Source organism: Engystomops pustulosus, unplaced genomic scaffold (assembly GCF_040894005.1).
Source record: "Engystomops pustulosus unplaced genomic scaffold, aEngPut4.maternal MAT_SCAFFOLD_109, whole genome shotgun sequence".
In the NCBI taxonomy this organism is placed as follows: Eukaryota; Metazoa; Chordata; class Amphibia; order Anura; family Leptodactylidae; genus Engystomops; species Engystomops pustulosus.
Window position 1 is genome coordinate 235123 of NW_027284991.1, and position 24655 is coordinate 259777.

The window sequence follows — 24655 nt, forward strand, 5'->3', positions numbered from 1 at the left end:
TCCATGAGGTGGAGGGGTCACTGTCTGCCTAGTGTCTGCTCTGAGGTCCTCCATGAGGTGGAGGTGTCACTGTCTGCCTAGTGTCTGCTCTGAGGTCCTCCATGAGGTGGAGAGGTCACTGTCTGCCTAGTGTCTGCACTGAGGTCCTCCATGAGGTGGAGGAGTCACTGTCTGCCTAGTGTCTGCTCTGAGGTCCTCCATGAGGTGGAGGAGTCACTGTCTGCCTAGTGTCTGCTCTGGGGTCTTCCATGAGGTGGAGGAGTCACTGTCTGCCTAGTGTCTGCTCTGAGGTCCTCCATGAGGTGGAGGTGTCACTGTCTGCCTAGTGTCTGCTCTGAGGTCCTCCATGAGGTGGAGGTGTCACTGTCTGCCTAGTGTCTGCTCTGAGGTCCTCCATGAGGTGGAGGAGTCACTGTCTGCCTAGTGTCTGCTCTGAGGTCCTCCATGAGGTGGAGGAGTCACTGTCTGCCTAGTGTCTGCTCTGAGGTTCTCCATGCGGTGGAGGGGTCACTGTCTGCCTAGTGTCTGCTCTGAGGTCCTCCATGAGGTGGAGGAGTCACTGTCTGCCTAGTGTCTGCTCTGAGGTCCTCCATGAGGTGGAGGAGTAACTGTCTGCCTAGTGTCTGCTCTGAGCTCTTCCATGAGGTGGAGGGGTCACTGTCTGCCTAGTGTCTGCTCTGAGGTCCTCCATGAGGTGGAGGTGTCACTGTCTGCCTTGTGTCTGCTCTGAGGTCCTCCATGAGGTGGAGGGGTCACTGTCTGCCTAGTGTCTGCTCTGAGGTCCTCCATGAGGTGGAGGTGTCACTGTCTGCCTAGTGTCTGCTCTGAGGTCCTCCATGAGGTGGAGGAGTCACTGTCTGCCTAGTGTCTGCTCTGAGGTCCTCCATGAGGTGGAGGGGTCACTGTCTGCCTAGTGTCTGCTCTGAGGTCCTCCCTGAGGTGGAGGGGTGACTGTCTGCCTAGTGTCTGCTCTGAGGTCCTCCCTGAGGTGGAGGGGTCACTGTCTGCCTAGTGTATGCTCTGCGGTCCTCCATGAGGTGGAGGGGTCACTGTCTGCCTAGTGTATGCTCTGAGGTCCTCCATGAGGTGGAGGTGTCACTGTCTGCCTAGTGTCTGCTCTGAGGTCCTCCATGAGGTGGAGGAGTCACTGTCTGCCTAGTGTCTGCTCTGAGGTCCTCCATGAGGTGGAGGGGTCACTGTCTGCCTAGTGTCTGCTCTGAGATCCTCCATGAGGTGGAGGGGTGACTGTCTGCCTAGTGTCTGCTCTGAGGTCCTCCATGAGGTGGAGGGGTCACTGTCTGCCTAGTGTCTGCTCTGAGGTCCTCCATGAGGTGGAGGGGTCACTGTCTGCCTAGTGTCTGCTCTGAGGTCCTCCATGAGGTGGAGGAGTCACTGTCTGCCTAGTGTCTGCTCTGAGGTCCTCCATGAGGTGGAGGAGTCACTGTCTGCCTAGTGTCTGCTCTGAGGTCCTCCATGAGGTGGAGGAGTCACTGTCTGCCTAGTGTCTGCTCTGAGGTCCTCCATGAGGTGGAGGGGTCACTGTCTGCCTAGTGTCTGCTCTGAGATCCTCCATGAGGTGGAGGGGTGACTGTCTGCCTAGTGTCTGCTCTGGGGTCTTCCATGAGGTGGAGGAGTCACTGTCTGCCTAGTGTCTGCTCTGAGGTCCTCCATGAGGTGGAGGTGTCACTGTCTGCCTAGTGTCTGCTCTGAGGTCCTCCATGAGGTGGAGGTGTCACTGTCTGCCTAGTGTCTGCTCTGAGGTCCTCCATGAGGTGGAGGAGTCACTGTCTGCCTAGTGTCTGCTCTGAGGTCCTCCATGAGGTGGAGGAGTCACTGTCTGCCTAGTGTCTGCTCTGAGGTTCTCCATGAGGTGGAGGGGTCACTGTCTGCCTAGTGTCTGCTCTGAGGTCCTCCATGAGGTGGAGGAGTCACTGTCTGCCTAGTGTCTGCTCTGAGGTCCTCCATGAAGTGGAGGAGTCACTGTCTGCCTAGTGTCTGCTCTGAACTCTTCCATGAGGTGGAGGGGTCACTGTCTGCCTAGTGTCTGCTCTGAGGTCCTCCATGAGGTGGAGGTGTCACTGTCTGCCTTGTGTCTGCTCTGAGGTCCTCCGTGAGGTGGAGGGGTCACTGTCTGCCTAGTGTCTGCTCTGAGGTCCTCCATGAGGTGGAGGTGTCACTGTCTGCCTAGTGTCTGCTCTGAGGTCCTCCATGAGGTGGAGGGGTGACTGTCTGCCTAGTGTCTGCTCTGAGGTCCTCCCTGAGGTGGAGGGGTCACTGTCTGCCTAGTGCATGCTCTGAGGTCCTCCATGAGGTGGAGGCGTCACTGTCTGCCTAGTGTATGCTCTGAGGTCCTCCATGAGGTGGAGGTGTCACTGTCTGCCTAGTGTCTGCTCTGAGGTCCTCCATGAGGTGGAGGAGTCACTGTCTGCCTAGTGTCTGCTCTGAGGTCCTCCATGAGGTGGAGGGGTCACTGTCTGCCTAGTGTCTGCTCTGAGATCCTCCATGAGGTGGAGGGGTGACTGTCTGCCTAGTGTCTGCTCTGAGGTCCTCCATGAGGTGGAGGGGTCACTGTCTGCCTAGTGTCTGCTCTGAGGTCCTCCATGAGGTGGAGGGGTCACTGTCTGCCTAGTGTCTGCTCTGAGGTCCTCCATGAGGTGGAGGAGTCACTGTCTGCGTAGTGTCTGCTCTGAGGTCCTCCATGAGGTGGAGGAGTCACTGTCTGCCTAGTGTCTGCTCTGAGGTCCTCCATGAGGTGGAGGTGTCACTGTCTGCCTAGTGTCTGCTCTGAGGTCCTCCATGAGGTGGAGGGGTCACTGTCTGCCTAGTGTCTGCTCTGAGGTCCTCCATGAGGTGGAGGGGTCACTGTCTGCCTAGTGTCTGCTCTGGGGTCTTCCATGAGGTGGAGGAGTCACTGTCTGCCTAGTGTCTGCTCTGAGGTCCTCCATGAGGTGGAGGTGTCACTGTCTGCCTAGTGTCTGCTCTGAGGTCCTCCATGAGGTGGAGGTGTCACTGTCTGCCTAGTGTCTGCTCTGAGGTCCTCCATGAGGTGGAGGAGTCACTGTCTGCCTAGTGTCTGCTCTGAGGTCCTCCATGAGGTGGAGGAGTCACTGTCTGCCTAGTGTCTGCTCTGAGGTTCTCCATGAGGTGGAGGGGTCACTGTCTGCCTAGTGTCTGCACTGAGGTCCTCCATGAGGTGGAGGAGTCACTGTCTGCCTAGTGTCTGCTCTGAGGTCCTCCATGAAGTGGAGGAGTCACTGTCTGCCTAGTGTCTGCTCTGAACTCTTCCATGAGGTGGAGGGGTCACTGTCTGCCTAGTGTCTGCTCTGAGGTCCTCCATGAGGTGGAGGTGTCACTGTCTGCCTTGGGTCTGCTCTGAGGTCCTCCATGAGGTGGAGGGGTCACTGTCTGCCTAGTGTCTGCTCTGAGGTCCTCCATGAGGTGGAGGTGTCACTGTCTGCCTAGTTTCTGCTCTGAGGTCCTCCATGAGGTGGAGGGGTGACTGTCTGCCTAGTGTCTGCTCTGAGGTCCTCCCTGAGGTGGAGGGGTCACTGTCTGCCTAGTGCATGCTCTGAGGTCCTCCATGAGGTGGAGGGGTCACTGTCTGCCTAGTGTCTGCTCTGAGGTCCTCCATGAGGTGGAGGGGTCACTGTCTGCCTAGTGTCTGCTCTGAGGTCCTCCATGAGGTGGAGGAGTCACTGTCTGCGTAGTGTCTGCTCTGAGGTCCTCCATGAGGTGGAGGGATCACTGTCTGCCTAGTGTCTGCTCTGAGGTCCTCCATGAGGTGGAGGGGTGACTGTCTGCCTAGTGTCTGCTCTGAGGTCCTCCATGAGGTGGAGGGGTCACTGTCTGCCTAGTGTCTGCTCTGAGGTCCTCCAGGAGGTGGAAGGGTCACTGTCTGTCTAGTGTCTGCTCTGAGGTCCTCCATGAGGTGGAGGAGTCACTGTCTGCCTAGTGTCTGCTCTGAGGTCCTCCATGAGGTGGAGGGGTCACTGTCTGCCTAGTGTCTGCGGTGAGGTCCTCCATGAGGTGGAGGAGTCACTGTCTGCCTAGTGTCTACTCTGAGGTCCTCCATGAGGTGGAGGTGTCACTGTCTGCCTAGTGTCTGCTCTGAGGTCCTCCATGAGGTGGAGGAGTCACTGTCTGCCTAGTGTCTGCTCTGAGGTCCTCCATGAGGTGGAGGGGTCACTGTCTGCCTAGTGTCTGCTCTGAGGTCCTCCATGAAGTGGAGGAGTCACTGTCTGCCTAGTGTCTGCACTGAGGTCCTCCATGAGGTGGAGGAGTCACTGTCTGCCTAGTGTCTGCTCTAAGGTCCTCCATGAGGTGGAGGAGTCACTGTCTGCCTAGTGTCTGCTCTGAGGTCCTCCATGAGGTGGAGGAGTCACTGTCTGCCTAGTGTCTGCTCTAAGGTCCTCCATGAGGTGGAGGAGTCACTGTCTGCCTAGTGTCTCCTCTGAGGTCCTCCATGGGGTGGATGAGTCACTGTCTGCCTAGTGTCTGCTCTGAGGTCCTCCATGAGGTGGAAAGGTCACTGTCAGCCTAGTGTCTGCTCTGAGGTCCTCCATGAGGTGGAGGGGTCACTGTCTGCCTAGTGTCTGCTCTGAGGTCCTCCATGAGGTGGAGGGGTCACTGTCTGCCTAGTGTCTGCTCTGAGGTCCTCCATGAGGTGGAGGTGTCACTGTCTGCCTAGTGTCTGCTCTGAGGTCCTCCATGAGGTGGAGGTGTCACTGTCTGCCTAGTGTCTGCTCTGAGGTCCTCCATGAGGTGGAGGAGTCACTGTCTGCCTAGTGTCTGCGGTGAGGTCCTCCATGAGGTGGAGGGGTCACTGTCTGATTAGTGTCTGCTCTGAGGTCCTCCATGAGGTGGAGGTGTCACTGTCTGCCTAGTGTCTGCTCTGAGGTCCTCCATGAGGTGGAGGAGTCACTGTCTGCCTAGTGTCTGCTCTGAGGTCCTCCATGAGGTGGAGGAGTCACTGTCTGCCTAGTGTCTGCGGTGAGGTCCTCCATGAGGTGGAGGGGTCACTGTCTGACTAGTGTCTGCTCTGAGGTCCTCCATGAGGTGGAGGTGTCACTGTCTGCCTAGTGTCTGCTCTGAGGTCCTCCATGAGGTGGAGGTGTCACTGTCTGCCTTGTGTCTGCTCTGAGGTCCTCCGTGAGGTGGAGGGGTCACTGTCTGCCTAGTGTCTGCTCTGAGGTCCTCCATGAGGTGGAGGTGTCACTGTCTGCCTAGTGTCTGCTCTGAGGTCCTCCATGAGGTGGAGGGGTGACTGTCTGCCTAGTGTCTGCTCTGAGGTCCTCCCTGAGGTGGAGGGGTCACTGTCTGCCTAGTGCATGCTCTGAGGTCCTCCATGAGGTGGAGGCGTCACTGTCTGCCTAGTGTATGCTCTGAGGTCCTCCATGAGGTGGAGGTGTCACTGTCTGCCTAGTGTCTGCTCTGAGGTCCTCCATGAGGTGGAGGAGTCACTGTCTGCCTAGTGTCTGCTCTGAGGTCCTCCATGAGGTGGAGGGGTCACTGTCTGCCTAGTGTCTGCTCTGAGATCCTCCATGAGGTGGAGGGGTGACTGTCTGCCTAGTGTCTGCTCTGAGGTCCTCCATGAGGTGGAGGGGTCACTGTCTGCCTAGTGTCTGCTCTGAGGTCCTCCATGAGGTGGAGGGGTCACTGTCTGCCTAGTGTCTGCTCTGAGGTCCTCCATGAGGTGGAGGAGTCACTGTCTGCGTAGTGTCTGCTCTGAGGTCCTCCATGAGGTGGAGGAGTCACTGTCTGCCTAGTGTCTGCTCTGAGGTCCTCCATGAGGTGGAGGTGTCACTGTCTGCCTAGTGTCTGCTCTGAGGTCCTCCATGAGGTGGAGGGGTCACTGTCTGCCTAGTGTCTGCTCTGAGGTCCTCCATGAGGTGGAGGGGTCACTGTCTGCCTAGTGTCTGCTCTGGGGTCTTCCATGAGGTGGAGGAGTCACTGTCTGCCTAGTGTCTGCTCTGAGGTCCTCCATGAGGTGGAGGTGTCACTGTCTGCCTAGTGTCTGCTCTGAGGTCCTCCATGAGGTGGAGGTGTCACTGTCTGCCTAGTGTCTGCTCTGAGGTCCTCCATGAGGTGGAGGAGTCACTGTCTGCCTAGTGTCTGCTCTGAGGTCCTCCATGAGGTGGAGGAGTCACTGTCTGCCTAGTGTCTGCTCTGAGGTTCTCCATGAGGTGGAGGGGTCACTGTCTGCCTAGTGTCTGCTCTGAGGTCCTCCATGAGGTGGAGGAGTCACTGTCTGCCTAGTGTCTGCTCTGAGGTCCTCCATGAAGTGGAGGAGTCACTGTCTGCCTAGTGTCTGCTCTGAACTCTTCCATGAGGTGGAGGGGTCACTGTCTGCCTAGTGTCTGCTCTGAGGTCCTCCATGAGGTGGAGGTGTCACTGTCTGCCTTGTGTCTGCTCTGAGGTCCTCCATGAGGTGGAGGGGTCACTGTCTGCCTAGTGTCTGCTCTGAGGTCCTCCATGAGGTGGAGGTGTCACTGTCTGCCTAGTTTCTGCTCTGAGGTCCTCCATGAGGTGGAGGGGTGACTGTCTGCCTAGTGTCTGCTCTGAGGTCCTCCCTGAGGTGGAGGGGTCACTGTCTGCCTAGTGCATGCTCTGAGGTCCTCCATGAGGTGGAGGGGTCACTGTCTGCCTAGTGTATGCTCTGAGGTCCTCCATGAGGTGGAGGTGTCACTGTCTGCCTAGTGTCTGCTCTGAGGTCCTCCATGAGGTGGAGGAGTCACTGTCTGCCTAGTGTCTGCTCTGAGGTCCTCCATGAGGTGGAGGGATCACTGTCTGCCTAGTGTCTGCTCTGAGGTCCTCCATGAGGTGGAGGGGTGACTGTCTGCCTAGTGTCTGCTCTGAGGTCCTCCATGAGGTGGAGGGGACACTGTCTGCCTAGTGTCTGCTCTGAGGTCCTCCAGGAGGTGGAGGGGTCACTGTCTGTCTAGTGTCTGCTCTGAGGTCCTCCATGAGGTGGAGGAGTCACTGTCTGCCTAGTGTCTGCTCTGAGGTCCTCCATGAGGTGGAGGGGTCACTGTCTGCCTAGTGTCTGCGGTGAGGTCCTCCATGAGGTGGAGGAGTCACTGTCTGCCTAGTGTCTACTCTGAGGTCCTCCATGAGGTGGAGGTGTCACTGTCTGCCTAGTGTCTGCTCTGAGGTCCTCCATGAGGTGGAGGAGTCACTGTCTGCCTAGTGTCTGCTCTGAGGTCCTCCATGAAGTGGAGGAGTCACTGTCTGCCTAGTGTCTGCACTGAGGTCCTCCATGAGGTGGAGGAGTCACTGTCTGCCTAGTGTCTGCTCTAAGGTCCTCCATGAGGTGGAGGAGTCACTGTCTGCCTAGTGTCTGCTCTGAGGTCCTCCATGAGGTGGAGGAGTCACTGTCTGCCTAGTGTCTGCTCTAAGGTCCTCCTTGAGGTGGAGGAGTCACTGTCTGCCTAGTGTCTCCTCTGAGGTCCTCCATGGGGTGGATGAGTCACTGTCTGCCTAGTGTCTGCTCTGAGGTCCTCCATGAGGTGGAAAGGTCACTGTCAGCCTAGTGTCTGCTCTGAGGTCCTCCATGAGGTGGAGGGGTCACTGTCTGCCTAGTGTCTGCTCTGAGGTCCTCCATGAGGTGGAGGGGTCACTGTCTGCCTAGTGTCTGCTCTGAGGTCCTCCATGAGGTGGAGGTGTCACTGTCTGCCTAGTGTCTGCTCTGAGGTCCTCCATGAGGTGGAGGTGTCACTGTCTGCCTAGTGTCTGCTCTGAGGTCCTCCATGAGGTGGAGGAGTCACTGTCTGCCTAGTGTCTGCGGTGAGGTCCTCCATGAGGTGGAGGGGTCACTGTCTGATTAGTGTCTGCTCTGAGGTCCTCCATGAGGTGGAGGTGTCACTGTCTGCCTAGTGTCTGCTCTGAGGTCCTCCATGAGGTGGAGGAGTCACTGTCTGCCTAGTGTCTGCTCTGAGGTCCTCCATGAGGTGGAGGAGTCACTGTCTGCCTAGTGTCTGCGGTGAGGTCCTCCATGAGGTGGAGGGGTCACTGTCTGACTAGTGTCTGCTCTGAGGTCCTCCATGAGGTGGAGGTGTCACTGTCTGCCTAGTGTCTGCTCTGAGGTCCTCCATGAGGTGGAGGGGGTCACTGTCTGCCTAGTGTCTGCTCTGAGGTCCTCCATGAGGTGGAGGAGTCACTGTCTGCCTAGTGTCTGCTCTGAGGTCCTCCATGAGGTGGAGGGGTCACTGTCTGCCTAGTGTCTGCGGTGAGGTCCTCCATGAGGTGGAGGAGTCACTGTCTGCCTAGTGTCTACTCTGAGGTCCTCCATGAGGTGGAGGTGTCACTGTCTGCCTAGTGTCTGCTCTGAGGTCCTCCATGAGGTGGAGGAGTCACTGTCTGCCTAGTGTCTGCTCTGAGGTCCTCCATGAGGTGGAGGGGTCACTGTCTGCCTAGTGTCTGCTCTGAGGTCCTCCATGAAGTGGAGGAGTCACTGTCTGCCTAGTGTCTGCACTGAGGTCCTCCATGAGGTGGAGGAGTCACTGTCTGCCTAGTGTCTGCTCTAAGGTCCTCCATGAGGTGGAGGAGTCACTGTCTGCCTAGTGTCTGCTCTGAGGTCCTCCATGAGGTGGAGGAGTCACTGTCTGCCTAGTGTCTGCTCTAAGGTCCTCCATGAGGTGGAGGAGTCACTGTCTGCCTAGTGTCTCCTCTGAGGTCCTCCATGGGGTGGATGAGTCACTGTCTGCCTAGTGTCTGCTCTGAGGTCCTCCATGAGGTGGAAAGGTCACTGTCAGCCTAGTGTCTGCTCTGAGGTCCTCCATGAGGTGGAGGGGTCACTGTCTGCCTAGTGTCTGCTCTGAGGTCCTCCATGAGGTGGAGGGGTCACTGTCTGCCTAGTGTCTGCTCTGAGGTCCTCCATGAGGTGGAGGTGTCACTGTCTGCCTAGTGTCTGCTCTGAGGTCCTCCATGAGGTGGAGGTGTCACTGTCTGCCTAGTGTCTGCTCTGAGGTCCTCCATGAGGTGGAGGAGTCACTGTCTGCCTAGTGTCTGCGGTGAGGTCCTCCATGAGGTGGAGGGGTCACTGTCTGATTAGTGTCTGCTCTGAGGTCCTCCATGAGGTGGAGGTGTCACTGTCTGCCTAGTGTCTGCTCTGAGGTCCTCCATGAGGTGGAGGAGTCACTGTCTGCCTAGTGTCTGCTCTGAGGTCCTCCATGAGGTGGAGGAGTCACTGTCTGCCTAGTGTCTGCGGTGAGGTCCTCCATGAGGTGGAGGGGTCACTGTCTGACTAGTGTCTGCTCTGAGGTCCTCCATGAGGTGGAGGTGTCACTGTCTGCCTAGTGTCTGCTCTGAGGTCCTCCATGAGGTGGAGGTGTCACTGTCTGCCTTGTGTCTGCTCTGAGGTCCTCCGTGAGGTGGAGGGGTCACTGTCTGCCTAGTGTCTGCTCTGAGGTCCTCCATGAGGTGGAGGTGTCACTGTCTGCCTAGTGTCTGCTCTGAGGTCCTCCATGAGGTGGAGGGGTGACTGTCTGCCTAGTGTCTGCTCTGAGGTCCTCCCTGAGGTGGAGGGGTCACTGTCTGCCTAGTGCATGCTCTGAGGTCCTCCATGAGGTGGAGGCGTCACTGTCTGCCTAGTGTATGCTCTGAGGTCCTCCATGAGGTGGAGGTGTCACTGTCTGCCTAGTGTCTGCTCTGAGGTCCTCCATGAGGTGGAGGAGTCACTGTCTGCCTAGTGTCTGCTCTGAGGTCCTCCATGAGGTGGAGGGGTCACTGTCTGCCTAGTGTCTGCTCTGAGATCCTCCATGAGGTGGAGGGGTGACTGTCTGCCTAGTGTCTGCTCTGAGGTCCTCCATGAGGTGGAGGGGTCACTGTCTGCCTAGTGTCTGCTCTGAGGTCCTCCATGAGGTGGAGGGGTCACTGTCTGCCTAGTGTCTGCTCTGAGGTCCTCCATGAGGTGGAGGAGTCACTGTCTGCGTAGTGTCTGCTCTGAGGTCCTCCATGAGGTGGAGGAGTCACTGTCTGCCTAGTGTCTGCTCTGAGGTCCTCCATGAGGTGGAGGTGTCACTGTCTGCCTAGTGTCTGCTCTGAGGTCCTCCATGAGGTGGAGGGGTCACTGTCTGCCTAGTGTCTGCTCTGAGGTCCTCCATGAGGTGGAGGGGTCACTGTCTGCCTAGTGTCTGCTCTGGGGTCTTCCATGAGGTGGAGGAGTCACTGTCTGCCTAGTGTCTGCTCTGAGGTCCTCCATGAGGTGGAGGTGTCACTGTCTGCCTAGTGTCTGCTCTGAGGTCCTCCATGAGGTGGAGGTGTCACTGTCTGCCTAGTGTCTGCTCTGAGGTCCTCCATGAGGTGGAGGAGTCACTGTCTGCCTAGTGTCTGCTCTGAGGTCCTCCATGAGGTGGAGGAGTCACTGTCTGCCTAGTGTCTGCTCTGAGGTTCTCCATGAGGTGGAGGGGTCACTGTCTGCCTAGTGTCTGCTCTGAGGTCCTCCATGAGGTGGAGGAGTCACTGTCTGCCTAGTGTCTGCTCTGAGGTCCTCCATGAAGTGGAGGAGTCACTGTCTGCCTAGTGTCTGCTCTGAACTCTTCCATGAGGTGGAGGGGTCACTGTCTGCCTAGTGTCTGCTCTGAGGTCCTCCATGAGGTGGAGGTGTCACTGTCTGCCTTGTGTCTGCTCTGAGGTCCTCCATGAGGTGGAGGGGTCACTGTCTGCCTAGTGTCTGCTCTGAGGTCCTCCATGAGGTGGAGGTGTCACTGTCTGCCTAGTTTCTGCTCTGAGGTCCTCCATGAGGTGGAGGGGTGACTGTCTGCCTAGTGTCTGCTCTGAGGTCCTCCCTGAGGTGGAGGGGTCACTGTCTGCCTAGTGCATGCTCTGAGGTCCTCCATGAGGTGGAGGGGTCACTGTCTGCCTAGTGTATGCTCTGAGGTCCTCCATGAGGTGGAGGTGTCACTGTCTGCCTAGTGTCTGCTCTGAGGTCCTCCATGAGGTGGAGGAGTCACTGTCTGCCTAGTGTCTGCTCTGAGGTCCTCCATGAGGTGGAGGGATCACTGTCTGCCTAGTGTCTGCTCTGAGGTCCTCCATGAGGTGGAGGGGTGACTGTCTGCCTAGTGTCTGCTCTGAGGTCCTCCATGAGGTGGAGGGGACACTGTCTGCCTAGTGTCTGCTCTGAGGTCCTCCAGGAGGTGGAGGGGTCACTGTCTGTCTAGTGTCTGCTCTGAGGTCCTCCATGAGGTGGAGGAGTCACTGTCTGCCTAGTGTCTGCTCTGAGGTCCTCCATGAGGTGGAGGGGTCACTGTCTGCCTAGTGTCTGCGGTGAGGTCCTCCATGAGGTGGAGGAGTCACTGTCTGCCTAGTGTCTACTCTGAGGTCCTCCATGAGGTGGAGGTGTCACTGTCTGCCTAGTGTCTGCTCTGAGGTCCTCCATGAGGTGGAGGAGTCACTGTCTGCCTAGTGTCTGCTCTGAGGTCCTCCATGAAGTGGAGGAGTCACTGTCTGCCTAGTGTCTGCACTGAGGTCCTCCATGAGGTGGAGGAGTCACTGTCTGCCTAGTGTCTGCTCTAAGGTCCTCCATGAGGTGGAGGAGTCACTGTCTGCCTAGTGTCTGCTCTGAGGTCCTCCATGAGGTGGAGGAGTCACTGTCTGCCTAGTGTCTGCTCTAAGGTCCTCCATGAGGTGGAGGAGTCACTGTCTGCCTAGTGTCTCCTCTGAGGTCCTCCATGGGGTGGATGAGTCACTGTCTGCCTAGTGTCTGCTCTGAGGTCCTCCATGAGGTGGAAAGGTCACTGTCAGCCTAGTGTCTGCTCTGAGGTCCTCCATGAGGTGGAGGGGTCACTGTCTGCCTAGTGTCTGCTCTGAGGTCCTCCATGAGGTGGAGGGGTCACTGTCTGCCTAGTGTCTGCTCTGAGGTCCTCCATGAGGTGGAGGTGTCACTGTCTGCCTAGTGTCTGCTCTGAGGTCCTCCATGAGGTGGAGGTGTCACTGTCTGCCTAGTGTCTGCTCTGAGGTCCTCCATGAGGTGGAGGAGTCACTGTCTGCCTAGTGTCTGCGGTGAGGTCCTCCATGAGGTGGAGGGGTCACTGTCTGATTAGTGTCTGCTCTGAGGTCCTCCATGAGGTGGAGGTGTCACTGTCTGCCTAGTGTCTGCTCTGAGGTCCTCCATGAGGTGGAGGAGTCACTGTCTGCCTAGTGTCTGCTCTGAGGTCCTCCATGAGGTGGAGGAGTCACTGTCTGCCTAGTGTCTGCGGTGAGGTCCTCCATGAGGTGGAGGGGTCACTGTCTGACTAGTGTCTGCTCTGAGGTCCTCCATGAGGTGGAGGTGTCACTGTCTGCCTAGTGTCTGCTCTGAGGTCCTCCATGAGGTGGAGGGGGTCACTGTCTGCCTAGTGTCTGCTCTGAGGTCCTCCATGAGGTGGAGGAGTCACTGTCTGCCTAGTGTCTGCTCTGAGGTCCTCCATGAGGTGGAGGGGTCACTGTCTGCCTAGTGTCTGCGGTGAGGTCCTCCATGAGGTGGAGGAGTCACTGTCTGCCTAGTGTCTACTCTGAGGTCCTCCATGAGGTGGAGGTGTCACTGTCTGCCTAGTGTCTGCTCTGAGGTCCTCCATGAGGTGGAGGAGTCACTGTCTGCCTAGTGTCTGCTCTGAGGTCCTCCATGAGGTGGAGGGGTCACTGTCTGCCTAGTGTCTGCTCTGAGGTCCTCCATGAAGTGGAGGAGTCACTGTCTGCCTAGTGTCTGCACTGAGGTCCTCCATGAGGTGGAGGAGTCACTGTCTGCCTAGTGTCTGCTCTAAGGTCCTCTATGAGGTGGAGGAGTCACTGTCTGCCTAGTGTCTGCTCTGAGGTCCTCCATGAGGTGGAGGAGTCACTGTCTGCCTAGTGTCTGCTCTAAGGTCCTCCATGAGGTGGAGGAGTCACTGTCTGCCTAGTGTCTCCTCTGAGGTCCTCCATGGGGTGGATGAGTCACTGTCTGCCTAGTGTCTGCTCTGAGGTCCTCCATGAGGTGGAAAGGTCACTGTCAGCCTAATGTCTGCTCTGAGGTCCTCCATGAGGTGGAGGGGTCACTGTCTGATTAGTGTCTGCTCTGAGGTCCTCCATGAGGTGGAGGTGTCACTGTCTGCCTAGTGTCTGCTCTGAGGTCCTCCATGAGGTGGAGGAGTCACTGTCTGCCTAGTGTCTGCTCTGAGGTCCTCCATGAGGTGGAGGAGTCACTGTCTGCCTAGTGTCTGCGGTGAGGTCCTCCATGAGGTGGAGGGGTCACTGTCTGACTAGTGTCTGCTCTGAGGTCCTCCATGAGGTGGAGGTGTCACTGTCTGCCTAGTGTCTGCTCTGAGGTCCTCCATGAGGTGGAGGGGGTCACTGTCTGCCTAGTGTCTGCTCTGGGGTCTTCCATGAGGTGGAGGAGTCACTGTTTGCCTAGTGTCTGCTCTGAGGTCCTCCATGAGGTGGAGGTGTCACTGTCTGCCTAGTGTCTGCTCTGAGGTCCTCCATGAGGTGGAGGGGTCACTGTCTGCCTAGTGTCTGCTCTGAGGTCCTCCAAGAGGTGGAGGGTTCACTGACTGCCTTGTGTCTGCTCTGAGGTCCTCCATGAGGTGGAGGGGTCACTGTCTGCCTAGTGTCTGCTCTGAGGTCCTCCATGAGGTGGAGGGGTCACTGTCTACCTAGTTTCTGCTCTGAGGTCCTCCATGAGGTGGAGGTGTCACTGTCTGCCTAGTGTCTGCTCTGAGGTCCTCCATGAGGTGGAGGAGTCACTGCCTGCCTAGTGTCTGCTCTGAGGTCCTCCATGAGGTGGAGGAGTCACTGTCTGCCTAGTGTCTGCTCTGAGGTCCTCCATGAGGTGGGGGAGTCACTGTCTGCCTAGTGTCTGCTCTGAGGTCCTCCATGAGGTAAAGGAGTCACTGTCTGCCTAGTGTCTGCTCTGAGGTCCTTCATGAGGTGGAGGAGTCACTGTCTGCCTAGTGTCTGCTCTGAGGTCCTCCATGAGGTAAAGGAGTCACTGTCTGCCTAGTGTCTGCTCTGAGGTCCTCCATGAGGTGGAGGAGTCACTGTCTGCCTAGTGTCTGCTCTGAGGTCCTCCATGAGGTGGAGGGGTCACTGTCTGCCTAGTGTCTGCTCTGAGGTCCTCCATGAGGTGGAGGAGTCACTGTCTGCCTAGTGTCTGCACTGAGGTCCTCCATGAGGAGGAGGAGTCACTGTCTGCCTAGTGTCTGCTCTGAGGTCCTCCATAAGGTGGAGGAGTCACTGTCTGCCTAGTGCCTGCTCTGAGGTCCTCCATGAGGTGGAGGGGTCACTGTCTGCCTAGTGTCTGCTCTGAGCTCTTCCATGAGGTGGAGGAGTCACTGTCTGCCTAGTGTCTGCTCGGAGGTCCTCCATGAGGTGGAGGAGTCACTGTCTGCCTAGTGTCTGCTCTGAGGTCCTCCATGAGGTGGAGGAGTCACTGTCTGCCTAGTGTCTGCTCTGAGGTCCTCCATGAGGTGGAGGTGTCACTGTCTGCCTATTGTCTGCTCTGAGGTCCTCCATGAGGTGGAGGAGTCACTGTCTGCCTAGTATCTGCTCTGAGGTCCTCCATGAGGTGGAGGAGTCACTGTCTGCCTAGTGTCTGCTCTGAGGTCCTCCATGAGGTGGAGGAGTCACTGTCTGCCTAGTTTCTGCTCTGAGGTCCTCCATGAGGTGGAGGAGTCACTGTCTGCCTAGTGTCTGCAGTGAGGTCCTCCATGAGGTGGAGGAGTCACTGTCTGCCTAGTGTCTGCTCTGAGGTCCTCCATGAGGTGGAGGGATCACTGTCTGCCTATTGTCTGCTCTGAGGTCCTCCATGAGGTGGACGAGTCACTGTCTGCCTAGTGTCTGCTCTGAGGTCCTCCATGAGGTGGACGAGTCACAGTCTGCCTAGTGTCTGCGCTGAGGTCTTCCATGAAGTGGAGGGGTCACTGTCTGCCTATTGTCTGCGCTGAGGTCCTCCATGAGGTGGAGGGGTCACTGTCTGCCTAGTGTCTGCTCTGAGGTCCTCCATGAGGTGGAGGAGTCACTGACTGCCTAGTGTCTGCTCTGAGGTCCTCCATGAGGTGGAGGGGTGACTGTCTGCCTAGTGTCTGCTCTGAGGTCCTCCATGAGGTGGAGGGGTGACTGTCTGCCTAGTGTCTGCTATGAGGTCCTCCATGAGGTGGAGGGGTCACTGTCTGCCTAGTGTCTGCTCTGAGGTCCTCCATGAGGTGGAGGAGTCACTGTCTGCCTAGTGTCTGCAGTGAGGTCCTCCATGAGGTGGAGGAGTCACTGTCTGCCTAGTGTCTGCTCTGAGGTCCTCCATGAGGTGGAGGGATCACTGTCTGCCTATTGTCTGCTCTGAGGTCCTCCATGAGGTGGACGAGTCACTGTCTGCCTAGTGTCTGCTCTGAGGTCCTCCATGAGGTGGACGAGTCACAGTCTGCCTAGTGTCTGCGCTGAGGTCTTCCATGAAGTGGAGGGGTCACTGTCTGCCTATTGTCTGCGCTGAGGTCCTCCATGAGGTGGAGGGGTCACTGTCTGCCTAGTGTCTGCTCTGAGGTCCTCCATGAGGTGGAGGAGTCACTGACTGCCTAGTGTCTGCTCTGAGGTCCTCCATGAGGTGGAGGGGTGACTGTCTGCCTAGTGTCTGCTCTGAGGTCCTCCATGAGGTGGAGGGGTGACTGTCTGCCTAGTGTCTGCTATGAGGTCCTCCATGAGGTGGAGGGGTCACTGTCTGCCTAGTGTCTGCTCTGAGGTCCTCCATGAGGTGGAGGGGTCACTGTCTGCCTAGTGTCTGCTCTGAGGTCCTCCATGAGGTGGAGGGGTCACTGTCTGCCTAGTGTCTGCTCTGAGGTCCTCCATGAGGTGGAGGGGTCACTGTCTGCCTATTGTCTGCTCTGAGGTCCTCCATGAGGAGGAGGAGTCACTGTCTGCCTAGTGTCTGCTCTGAGGTCCTCCATGAGGTGGAGGAGTCACTGTCTGCCTAGTGCCTGCTCTGAGGTCCTCCATGAGGTGGAGGGGTCACTGTCTGCCTAGTGTCTGCTCTGAGGTCCTCCATGAGGTGGAGGAGTCACTGACTGCCTAGTGTCTGCTCTGAGGTCCTCCATGAGGTGGAGGGGTGACTGTCTGCCTAGTGTCTGCTCTGAGGTCCTCCATGAGGTGGAGGGGTGACTGTCTGCCTAGTGTCTGCTATGAGGTCCTCCATGAGGTGGAGGGGTCACTGTCTGCCTAGTGTCTGCTCTGAGGTCCTCCATGAGGTGGAGGGGTCACTGTCTGCCTAGTGTCTGCTCTGAGGTCCTCCATGAGGTGGAGGGGTCACTGTCTGCCTAGTGTCTGCTCTGAGGTCCTCCATGAGGTGGAGGGGTCACTGTCTGCCTAGTGTCTGCTCTGAAGTCCTCCATGAGGTGGAGGTGTCACTGTCTGCCTAGTGTCTGCTCTGAGGTCCTCCATGAGGTGGAGGAGTCACTGTCTGCCTAGTGTCTGCGGTGAGGTCCTCCATGAGGTGGAGGGGTCACTGTCTGATTAGTGTCTGCTCTGAGGTCCTCCATGAGGTGGAGGTGTCACTGTCTGCCTAGTGTCTGCTCTGAGGTCCTCCATGAGGTGGAGGAGTCACTGTCTGCCTAGTGTCTGCTCTGAGGTCCTCCATGAGGTGGAGGAGTCACTGTCTGCCTAGTGTCTGCGGTGAGGTCCTCCATGAGGTGGAGGGGTCACTGTCTGACTAGTGTCTGCTCTGAGGTCCTCCATGAGGTGGAGGTGTCACTGTCTGCCTAGTGTCTGCTCTGAGGTCCTCCATGAGGTGGAGGGGGTCACTGTCTGCCTAGTGTCTGCTCTGGGGTCTTCCATGAGGTGGAGGAGTCACTGTTTGCCTAGTGTCTGCTCTGAGGTCCTCCATGAGGTGGAGGTGTCACTGTCTGCCTAGTGTCTGCTCTGAGGTCCTCCATGAGGTGGAGGGGTCACTGTCTGCCTAGTGTCTGCTCTGAGGTCCTCCAAGAGGTGGAGGGTTCACTGACTGCCTTGTGTCTGCTCTGAGGTCCTCCATGAGGTGGAGGGGTCACTGTCTGCCTAGTGTCTGCTCTGAGGTCCTCCATGAGGTGGAGGGGTCACTGTCTACCTAGTTTCTGCTCTGAGGTCCTCCATGAGGTGGAGGTGTCACTGTCTGCCTAGTGTCTGCTCTGAGGTCCTCCATGAGGTGGAGGAGTCACTGTCTGCCTAGTGTCTGCTCTGAGGTCCTCCATGAGGTGGAGGAGTCACTGTCTGCCTAGTGTCTGCTCTGAGGTCCTCCATGAGGTGGGGGAGTCACTGTCTGTCTAGTGTCTGCTCTGAGGTCCTCCATGAGGTAAAGGAGTCACTGTCTGCCTAGTGTCTGCTCTGAGGTCCTTCATGAGGTGGAGGAGTCACTGTCTGCCTAGTGTCTGCTCTGAGGTCCTCCATGAGGTAAAGGAGTCACTGTCTGCCTAGTGTCTGCTCTGAGGTCCTCCATGAGGTGGAGGAGTCACTGTCTGCCTAGTGTCTGCTCTGAGGTCCTCCATGAGGTGGAGGGGTCACTGTCTGCCTAGTGTCTGCTCTGAGGTCCTCCATGAGGTGGAGGAGTCACTGTCTGCCTAGTGTCTGCACTGAGGTCCTCCATGAGGAGGAGGAGTCACTGTCTGCCTAGTGTCTGCTCTGAGGTCCTCCATAAGGTGGAGGAGTCACTGTCTGCCTAGTGCCTGCTCTGAGGTCCTCCATGAGGTGGAGGGGTCACTGTCTGCCTAGTGTCTGCTCTGAGCTCTTCCATGAGGTGGAGGAGTCACTGTCTGCCTAGTGTCTGCTCGGAGGTCCTCCATGAGGTGGAGGAGTCACTGTCTGCCTAGTGTCTGCTCTGAGGTCCTCCATGAGGTGGAGGAGTCACTGTCTGCCTAGTGTCTGCTCTGAGGTCCTCCATGAGGTGGAGGTGTCACTGTCTGCCTATTGTCTGCTCTGAGGTCCTCCATGAGGTGGAGGAGTCACTGTCTGCCTAGTGTCTGCGGTGAGGTCCTCCATGAGGTGGAGGAGTCACTGTCTGCCTAGTGTCTGCTCTGAGGTCCTCCATGAGGTGGACGAGTCACTGTCTGCCTAGTGTCTGCTCTGAGGTCCTCCATGAGGTGGACGAGTCACAGTCTGCCTAGTGTCTGCGCTGAGGTCTTCCATGAAGTGGAGGGGTCACTGTCTGCCTATTGTCTGCGCTGAGGTCCTCCATGAGGTGGAGGGGTCACTGTCTGCCTAGTGTCTGCTCTGAGGTCCTCCATGAGGTGGAGGAGTCACTGACTGCCTAGTGTCTGCTCTGAGGTCCTCCATGAGGTGGAGGGGTGACTGTCTGCCTAGTGTCTGCTCTGAGGTCCTCCATGAGGTGGAGGGGTGACTGTCTGCCTAGTGTCTGCTATGAGGTCCTCCATGAGGTGGAGGGGTCACTGTCTGCCTAGTGTCTGCTCTGAGGTCCTCCATGAGGTGGAGGAGTCACTGTCTGCCTAGTGTCTGCAGTGAGGTCCTCCATGAGGTGGAGGAGTCACTGTCTGCCTAGTGTCTGCTCTGAGGTCCTCCATGAGGTGGAGGGATCACTGTCTGCCTATTGTCTGCTCTGAGGTCCTCCATGAGGTGGACGAGTCACTGTCTGCCTAGTGTCTGCTCTGAGGTCCTCCATGAGGTGGACGAGTCACAGTCTGCCTAGTGTCTGCGCTGAGGTCTTCCATGAAGTGGAGGGGTCACTGTCTGCCTATTGTCTGCGCTGAGGTCCTCCATGAGGTGGAGGGGTCACTGTCTGCCTAGTGTCTGCTCTGAGGTCCTCCATGAGGTGGAGGAGTCACTGACTGCCTAGTGTCTGCTCTGAGGTCCTCCATGAGGTGGAGGGGTGACTGTCTGCCTAGTGTCTGCTCTGAGGTCCTCCATGAGGTGGAGGGGTGACTGTCTGCCTAGTGTCTGCTATGAGGTCCTCCATGAGGTGGAGGGGTCACTGTCTGCCTAGTGTCTGCTCTGAGGTCCTCCATGAGGTGGAGGGGTCACTGTCTGCCTAGTGTCTGCTCTGAGGTCCTCCATGAGGTGGAGGGGTCACTGTCTGCCTAGTGTCTGCTCTGAGGTCCTCCATGAGGTGGAGGGGTCACTGTCTGCCTAGTGTCTGCTCTGAGGTCCTCCATGAGGAGGAGGAGTCACTGTCTGCCTAGTGTCTGCTCTGAGGTCCTCCATGAGGTGGAGGAGTCACTGTCTGCCTAGTGCCTGCTCTGAGGTCCTCCATGAGGTGGAGGGGTCACTGTCTGCCTAGTGTCTGCTCTGAGCTCTTCCATGAGGTGGAGGAGTCACTGTCTGCCTAGTGTCTGCTCGGAGGTCCTCCATGAGGTGGAGGAGTCACTGTCTGCCTAGTGTCTGCTCTGAGGTCCTCCATGAGGTGGAGGAGTCACTGTCTGCCTAGTGTCTGCTCTGAGGTCCTCCATGAGGTGGAGGTGTCACTGTCTGCCTATTGTCTGCTCTGAGGTCCTCCATGAGGTGGAGGAGTCACTGTCTGCCTAGTGTCTGCTCTGAGGTCCTCCATGAGGTGGAGGAGTCACTGTCTGCCTAGTGTCTGCTCTGAGGTCCTCCATGAGGTGGAGGAGTCACTGTCTGCCTAGTTTCTGCTCTGAGGTCCTCCATGAGGTGGAGGAGTCACTGTCTGCCTAGTGTCTGCAGTGAGGTCCTCCATGAGGTGGAGGAGTCACTGTCTGCCTAGTGTCTGCTCTGAGGTCCTCCATGAGGTGGAGGGATCACTGTCTGCCTATTGTCTGCTCTGAGGTCCTCCATGAGGTGGACGAGTCACTGTCTGCCTAGTGTCTGCTCTGAGGTCCTCCATGAGGTGGACGAGTCACAGTCTGCCTAGTGTCTGCGCTGAGGTCTTCCATGAAGTGGAGGGGTCACTGTCTGCCTATTGTCTGCGCTGAGGTCCTCCATGAGGTGGAGGGGTCACTGTCTGCCTAGTGTCTGCTCTGAGGTCCTCCATGAGGTGGAGGAGTCACTGACTGCCTAGTGTCTGCTCTGAGGTCCTCCATGAGGTGGAGGGGTGACTGTCTGCCTAGTGTCTGCTATGAGGTCCTCCATGAGGTGGAGGGGTGACTGTCTGCCTAGTGTCTGCTATGAGGTCCTCCATGAGGTGGAGGGGTCACTGTCTGCCTAGTGTCTGCTATGAGGTCCTCCATGAGGTGGAGGAGTCACTGTCTGCCTAGTGTCTGCGGTGAGGTCCTCCATGAGGTGGAGGAGTCACTGTCTGCCTAGTGTCTGCTCTGAGGTCCTCCATGAGGTGGAGGTATCACTGTCTGCCTATTGTCTGCTCTGAGGTCCTCCATGAGGTGGAGGAGTCACTGTCTGCCTAGTGTCTGCTCTGAGGTCCTCCATGAGGCGGAGGAGTCACTGTCTGCCTAGTGTCTGCTCTGAGGTCCTCCATGAGGTGGAGGTGTCACTGTCTGACTAGTTTCTGCTCTCCTAAGAGATGTTCTACACCAAAGCCTCAGAAAGCCTTAGGCTGCATTAGGTGGAGGGGCCACTGTGTTCCTAGTGATTGTTCTCCTCAGAAAGGTCCTCCACCACATAATAATAATCATTCCTTTACACAGAGCTTGCCAAACATCCTCAGAAGTTCTTGGCTCCATCGGGTAGATGTGTCACAGATTACACTATGTAACAGATATCTGCTATTTTAAGGAATGTCCTCCACCACGGCCGGAGAGGTCGACAACTGCTCTCCATCAGGTTGCCCTTAGAGACGTCGACCCTTTGGTGTACTCAAACCCTCAGACCAAGACAGACATCGACCACTAGAGTCACAATGTGTGATCCTTCATCCAGCTTAGTCCCAGCTACATTGTGCAGATACTGTCACCCCATCTGGGTCTTCTAATGTCTTTGGCCCCCTCTCGCACTTTTGTTACTTGAGCCCCATCCATAACCAGAATCAAATGACGTTAGAATCAATGGGTTCTGAATGGTCCTGAGGTGCAGGATTTGAGGGTCTCATACATTCATTATATTACCAACCACCACCATGTCAGATAGATGCCCTGGCCCTAGTCACTCACCTTTGACGATGACCAGGACAGAGCTGTAGGTCTGACCGGCCAGGTTGGACGCTGTGCACGTGTACAATCCATTGTCCATTTGTTTGCAGAATAGAATTTTGAGCACAAAGTTTTCCTGCTCGTCCTCATAGACCACGTGCCTGCGGCCCTCTGTGATCACCTCGCCATCCTTCTTCCACACTATCTCAGGTTTGGGTTCACCAGTGACAAAGCAGCTCATCTTGGCGTGTTTGCCCTCCGTCACGGTGCAGGTGCGGGTTAGGACGCTTAAGGTACCTTTGGGTGTAAGGGTGGCCGCCCTTTCATAGTCCATGGACAAGCCCAAACTGGTCAGTGTGTCCAGCCCTCCATAGCATGTGGTGCCTGACTCGTAGCTGCCCATGATTGAGAGGTCCGTTTTTCGGATCTCCTGGCGCCGTTTCTGTAGATGAGACAGCAGTGAGGCCGTTTTACCATATAAAGGCTCCACTGCGCCAGTACAGTTGCTGTTAACATTGCTAAAAGAGTCAATAGACAGCGACGCAGAAGCCTTGGCCTGGCCCACAGAGTTCTCCGCTCGGCACAGGTACGTCCCGCTGTCTGAGAAACGAACACAGTGGATCCGTAGGGAGCTGGAATCTCCATGAGACTCCGAACGTATGCGATTAGAGTCAGACGCTGTCCCCACCTGGTGGCCATCTTTTTCCCAGGTCAACACTGGTGGTGGGTGACCTTGTACTCGGCACAGGAGGGTGGCATCTTCTCCCAGGCTGACTCTCGCGGTGATCGGCTTGAGGATAAAGTATGGCGCACACTCCACCACTGCGCTGTCCTCGCCAACATTGACTGTGACTGCAGCAAACGCTTCGCCGATGTTGTTTATGGCCCGGCAGATGTACTGACCGCTGTCCTGGAAGGATAAGTCGTAGATGGTTAGCTGGTAGAGTTGACCATCTTGCACCATCTTAAAGCGACCTCCAGACTCAATCTGCAACTTGTCCTTTTCCCAGGTGACTGTGGGGGAAGGGCTTCCGACAATCTGACAACTCAAGGTGACATCTTTGCCCACAGACGGCATGAATGCCTTGGGCCGCGTGAGGAATCGCGGTACGCCACTGAATGAGCTGGAATCCATCTTGGAAATCTGCAAAGAGATCATAAAAGTCAGAGGAGAAGATGACATGGAAATAGAATAGTGTCACTGTATCCAGAAGCTCCACTGATGTCACAGCAAAGCAGCACAAGTGTCACAGCTGCTCTTGGTGTGACTGGAGCATTAGCCATGACCTAGTGGGATACGGACTGCAGCTCTGAAAGGGACCAGTTTGGGATACGTGTTGGTTCCTATAAGGGAATCCTCTCTGTGTGAGGGAAATCCTTCACCTGTCCATAGATGGAGTTTCCACATCTCTGAGGGTTTCCTCTGGCACAAGGTATCTAAATTATTTAATATTATCCTTTTAATTCACTTTTGATCAGACGGTATTGGAACCTACAAACTCAACTCTCTTGGAGGCAGGATCTTTACACTAATCTAACATAGAGCTTCACTAGAGCCTCCATAGAGTTACACTGTGACACAGGCTCCCTGCACTGGTATATAGAGGTACAGCGCCCCCATCCACTAGACTATGGTATTACTGGTTACACTGGGGGGATGTTATATCACTAGAGCCTCCATAGAGTTACACTGTGACACAGGCTCCATGCACTGGTATATAGAGATACAGCGCCCCCATCCACTAGACTATGGTATTACTGGTTACACTGGGGGATGTTATATCACTAGAGCCTCCATAGAGTTACACTGTGACACAGGCTCCATGCACTGGTATATAGAGGTACAGCGCCCCCATCCACTAGACTATGGTATTACTGGGTACACTGGGGGATGTTATATCACTAGAGCCTCCATAGAGTTACACTGTGACACAGGCTCCATGCACTGGTATATAGAGATACAGCGCCCCCACCCACTAGACTATGGTATTACTGGTTACACTGGGGGATGTTATATCACTAGAGCCTCCATAGAGTTACACTGTGACTCCTGCTCCATGCACTGGTATATAGAGGTACAGCGCCCCCATCCACTAGACTATGGTATTACTGGTTACACTGGGGGATGTTATATCACTAGAGCCTCCATAGAGTTACACTGTGACACCTGCTCCATGCACTGGTATATAGAGATACAGCACCCCCATCCACTAGACTATGGTATTACTGGTTACACTGGGGGATGTTATATCACTAGAGCCTCCATAGAGTTACACTGTGACACAGGCTCCATGCACTGGTATATAGAGATACAGCGCCCCCATCCACTAGACTATGGTATTACTGGTTACACTGGAGGGGATGTTATATCACTAGAGCCTCCATAGAGTTACACTGTGACACAGGCTCCATGCACTGGTATATAGAGATACAGCGCCCCCATCCACTAGACTATGGTATTACTGGTTACACTGGGGGGATGTTATATCACTAGAGCCTCCATAGAGTTACACTGTGACACAGGCTCCATGCACTGGTATATAGAGGTACAGCGCCCCCATCCACTAGACTATGGTATTACTGGTTACACTGGGGGATGTTATATCACTAGAGCCTCCATAGAGTTACACTGTGACACCTGCTCCATGCACTGGTATATAGAGATACAGCGCCCCCATCCACTAGACTATGGTATTACTGGTTACACTGGGGGGATGTTATATCACTAGAGCCTCCATAGAGTTACACTGTGACACAGGCTCCATGCACTGGTATATAGAGATACAGCACCCCCATCCACTAGACTATGGTATTACTGGTTACACTGGGGGATGTTATATCACTAGAGCCTCCATAGAGTTACACTGTGACACAGGCTCCATGTACTGGTATATAGAGATACAGCACCCCCATCCACTAGACTATGGTATTACTGGTTACACTGGGGGATGTTATATCACTAGAGCCTCCATAGAGTTACACTGTGACATAGGCTCCATGCACTGGTATATAGAGGTACAGCGCCCCCATCCACTAGACTATGGTATTACTGGTTACACTGGGGGGATGTTATATCACTAGAGCCTCCATAGAGTTACACTGTGACACAGGCTCCATGCACTGGTATATAGAGATACAGCGCCCCCATCCACTAGACTATGGTATTACTGGTTACACTGGGGGGATGTTATATCACTAGAGCCTCCATAGAGTTACACTGTGACACAGGCTCCATGCACTGGTATATAGAGGTACAGCGCCCCCATCCACTAGACTATGGTATTACTGGTTACACTGGGGGATGTTATATCACTAGAGCCTCCATAGAGTTACACTGTGACACCTGCTCCATGCACTGGTATATAGAGATACAGCGCCCCCATCCACTAGACCAGTGATGGCAAACCTTTTCGAGACCAAGTGCCCAAATTACAACCAAAACCCATTTATTTATTGCAAAGTCCTAAAACAGCAATTGAAGCAGTAACTTATTGCTCTCTGTTCTACCACAAATTCAACAGAAGAAGGACCTACATCGATAAACCACCCCTGTCCATACCTTCTCACTCTTTCTACAGTCCGAAGAAGCCAAGGATGTCTTGCTTTAAAATAATGCTGAGAGCACCATCTATATTGCCTGTGACTGCAGGTAGATTCTTTGAGTAGTGTCTGGTGAACTTGTTGGGGCAATGTGGCCTGGG

General features: G+C 55.9%; 1 protein-coding gene across 1 annotated transcript in view; it reads right to left on the minus strand.

The window, feature by feature from the left end:
• The window catches only part of OBSCN (obscurin, cytoskeletal calmodulin and titin-interacting RhoGEF), a 155949-nt gene that overhangs the window by 88192 nt on the left and 43102 nt on the right, over window positions 1-24655 (minus strand). The window contains exon 2 of the mRNA XM_072131628.1: window positions 20976-22098. Within this exon, the coding sequence (XP_071987729.1) occupies window positions 20976-22089 (1114 nt within the window). The 5' untranslated portion in view covers window positions 22090-22098. The remainder of the gene's footprint in view (window positions 1-20975; window positions 22099-24655) is intronic.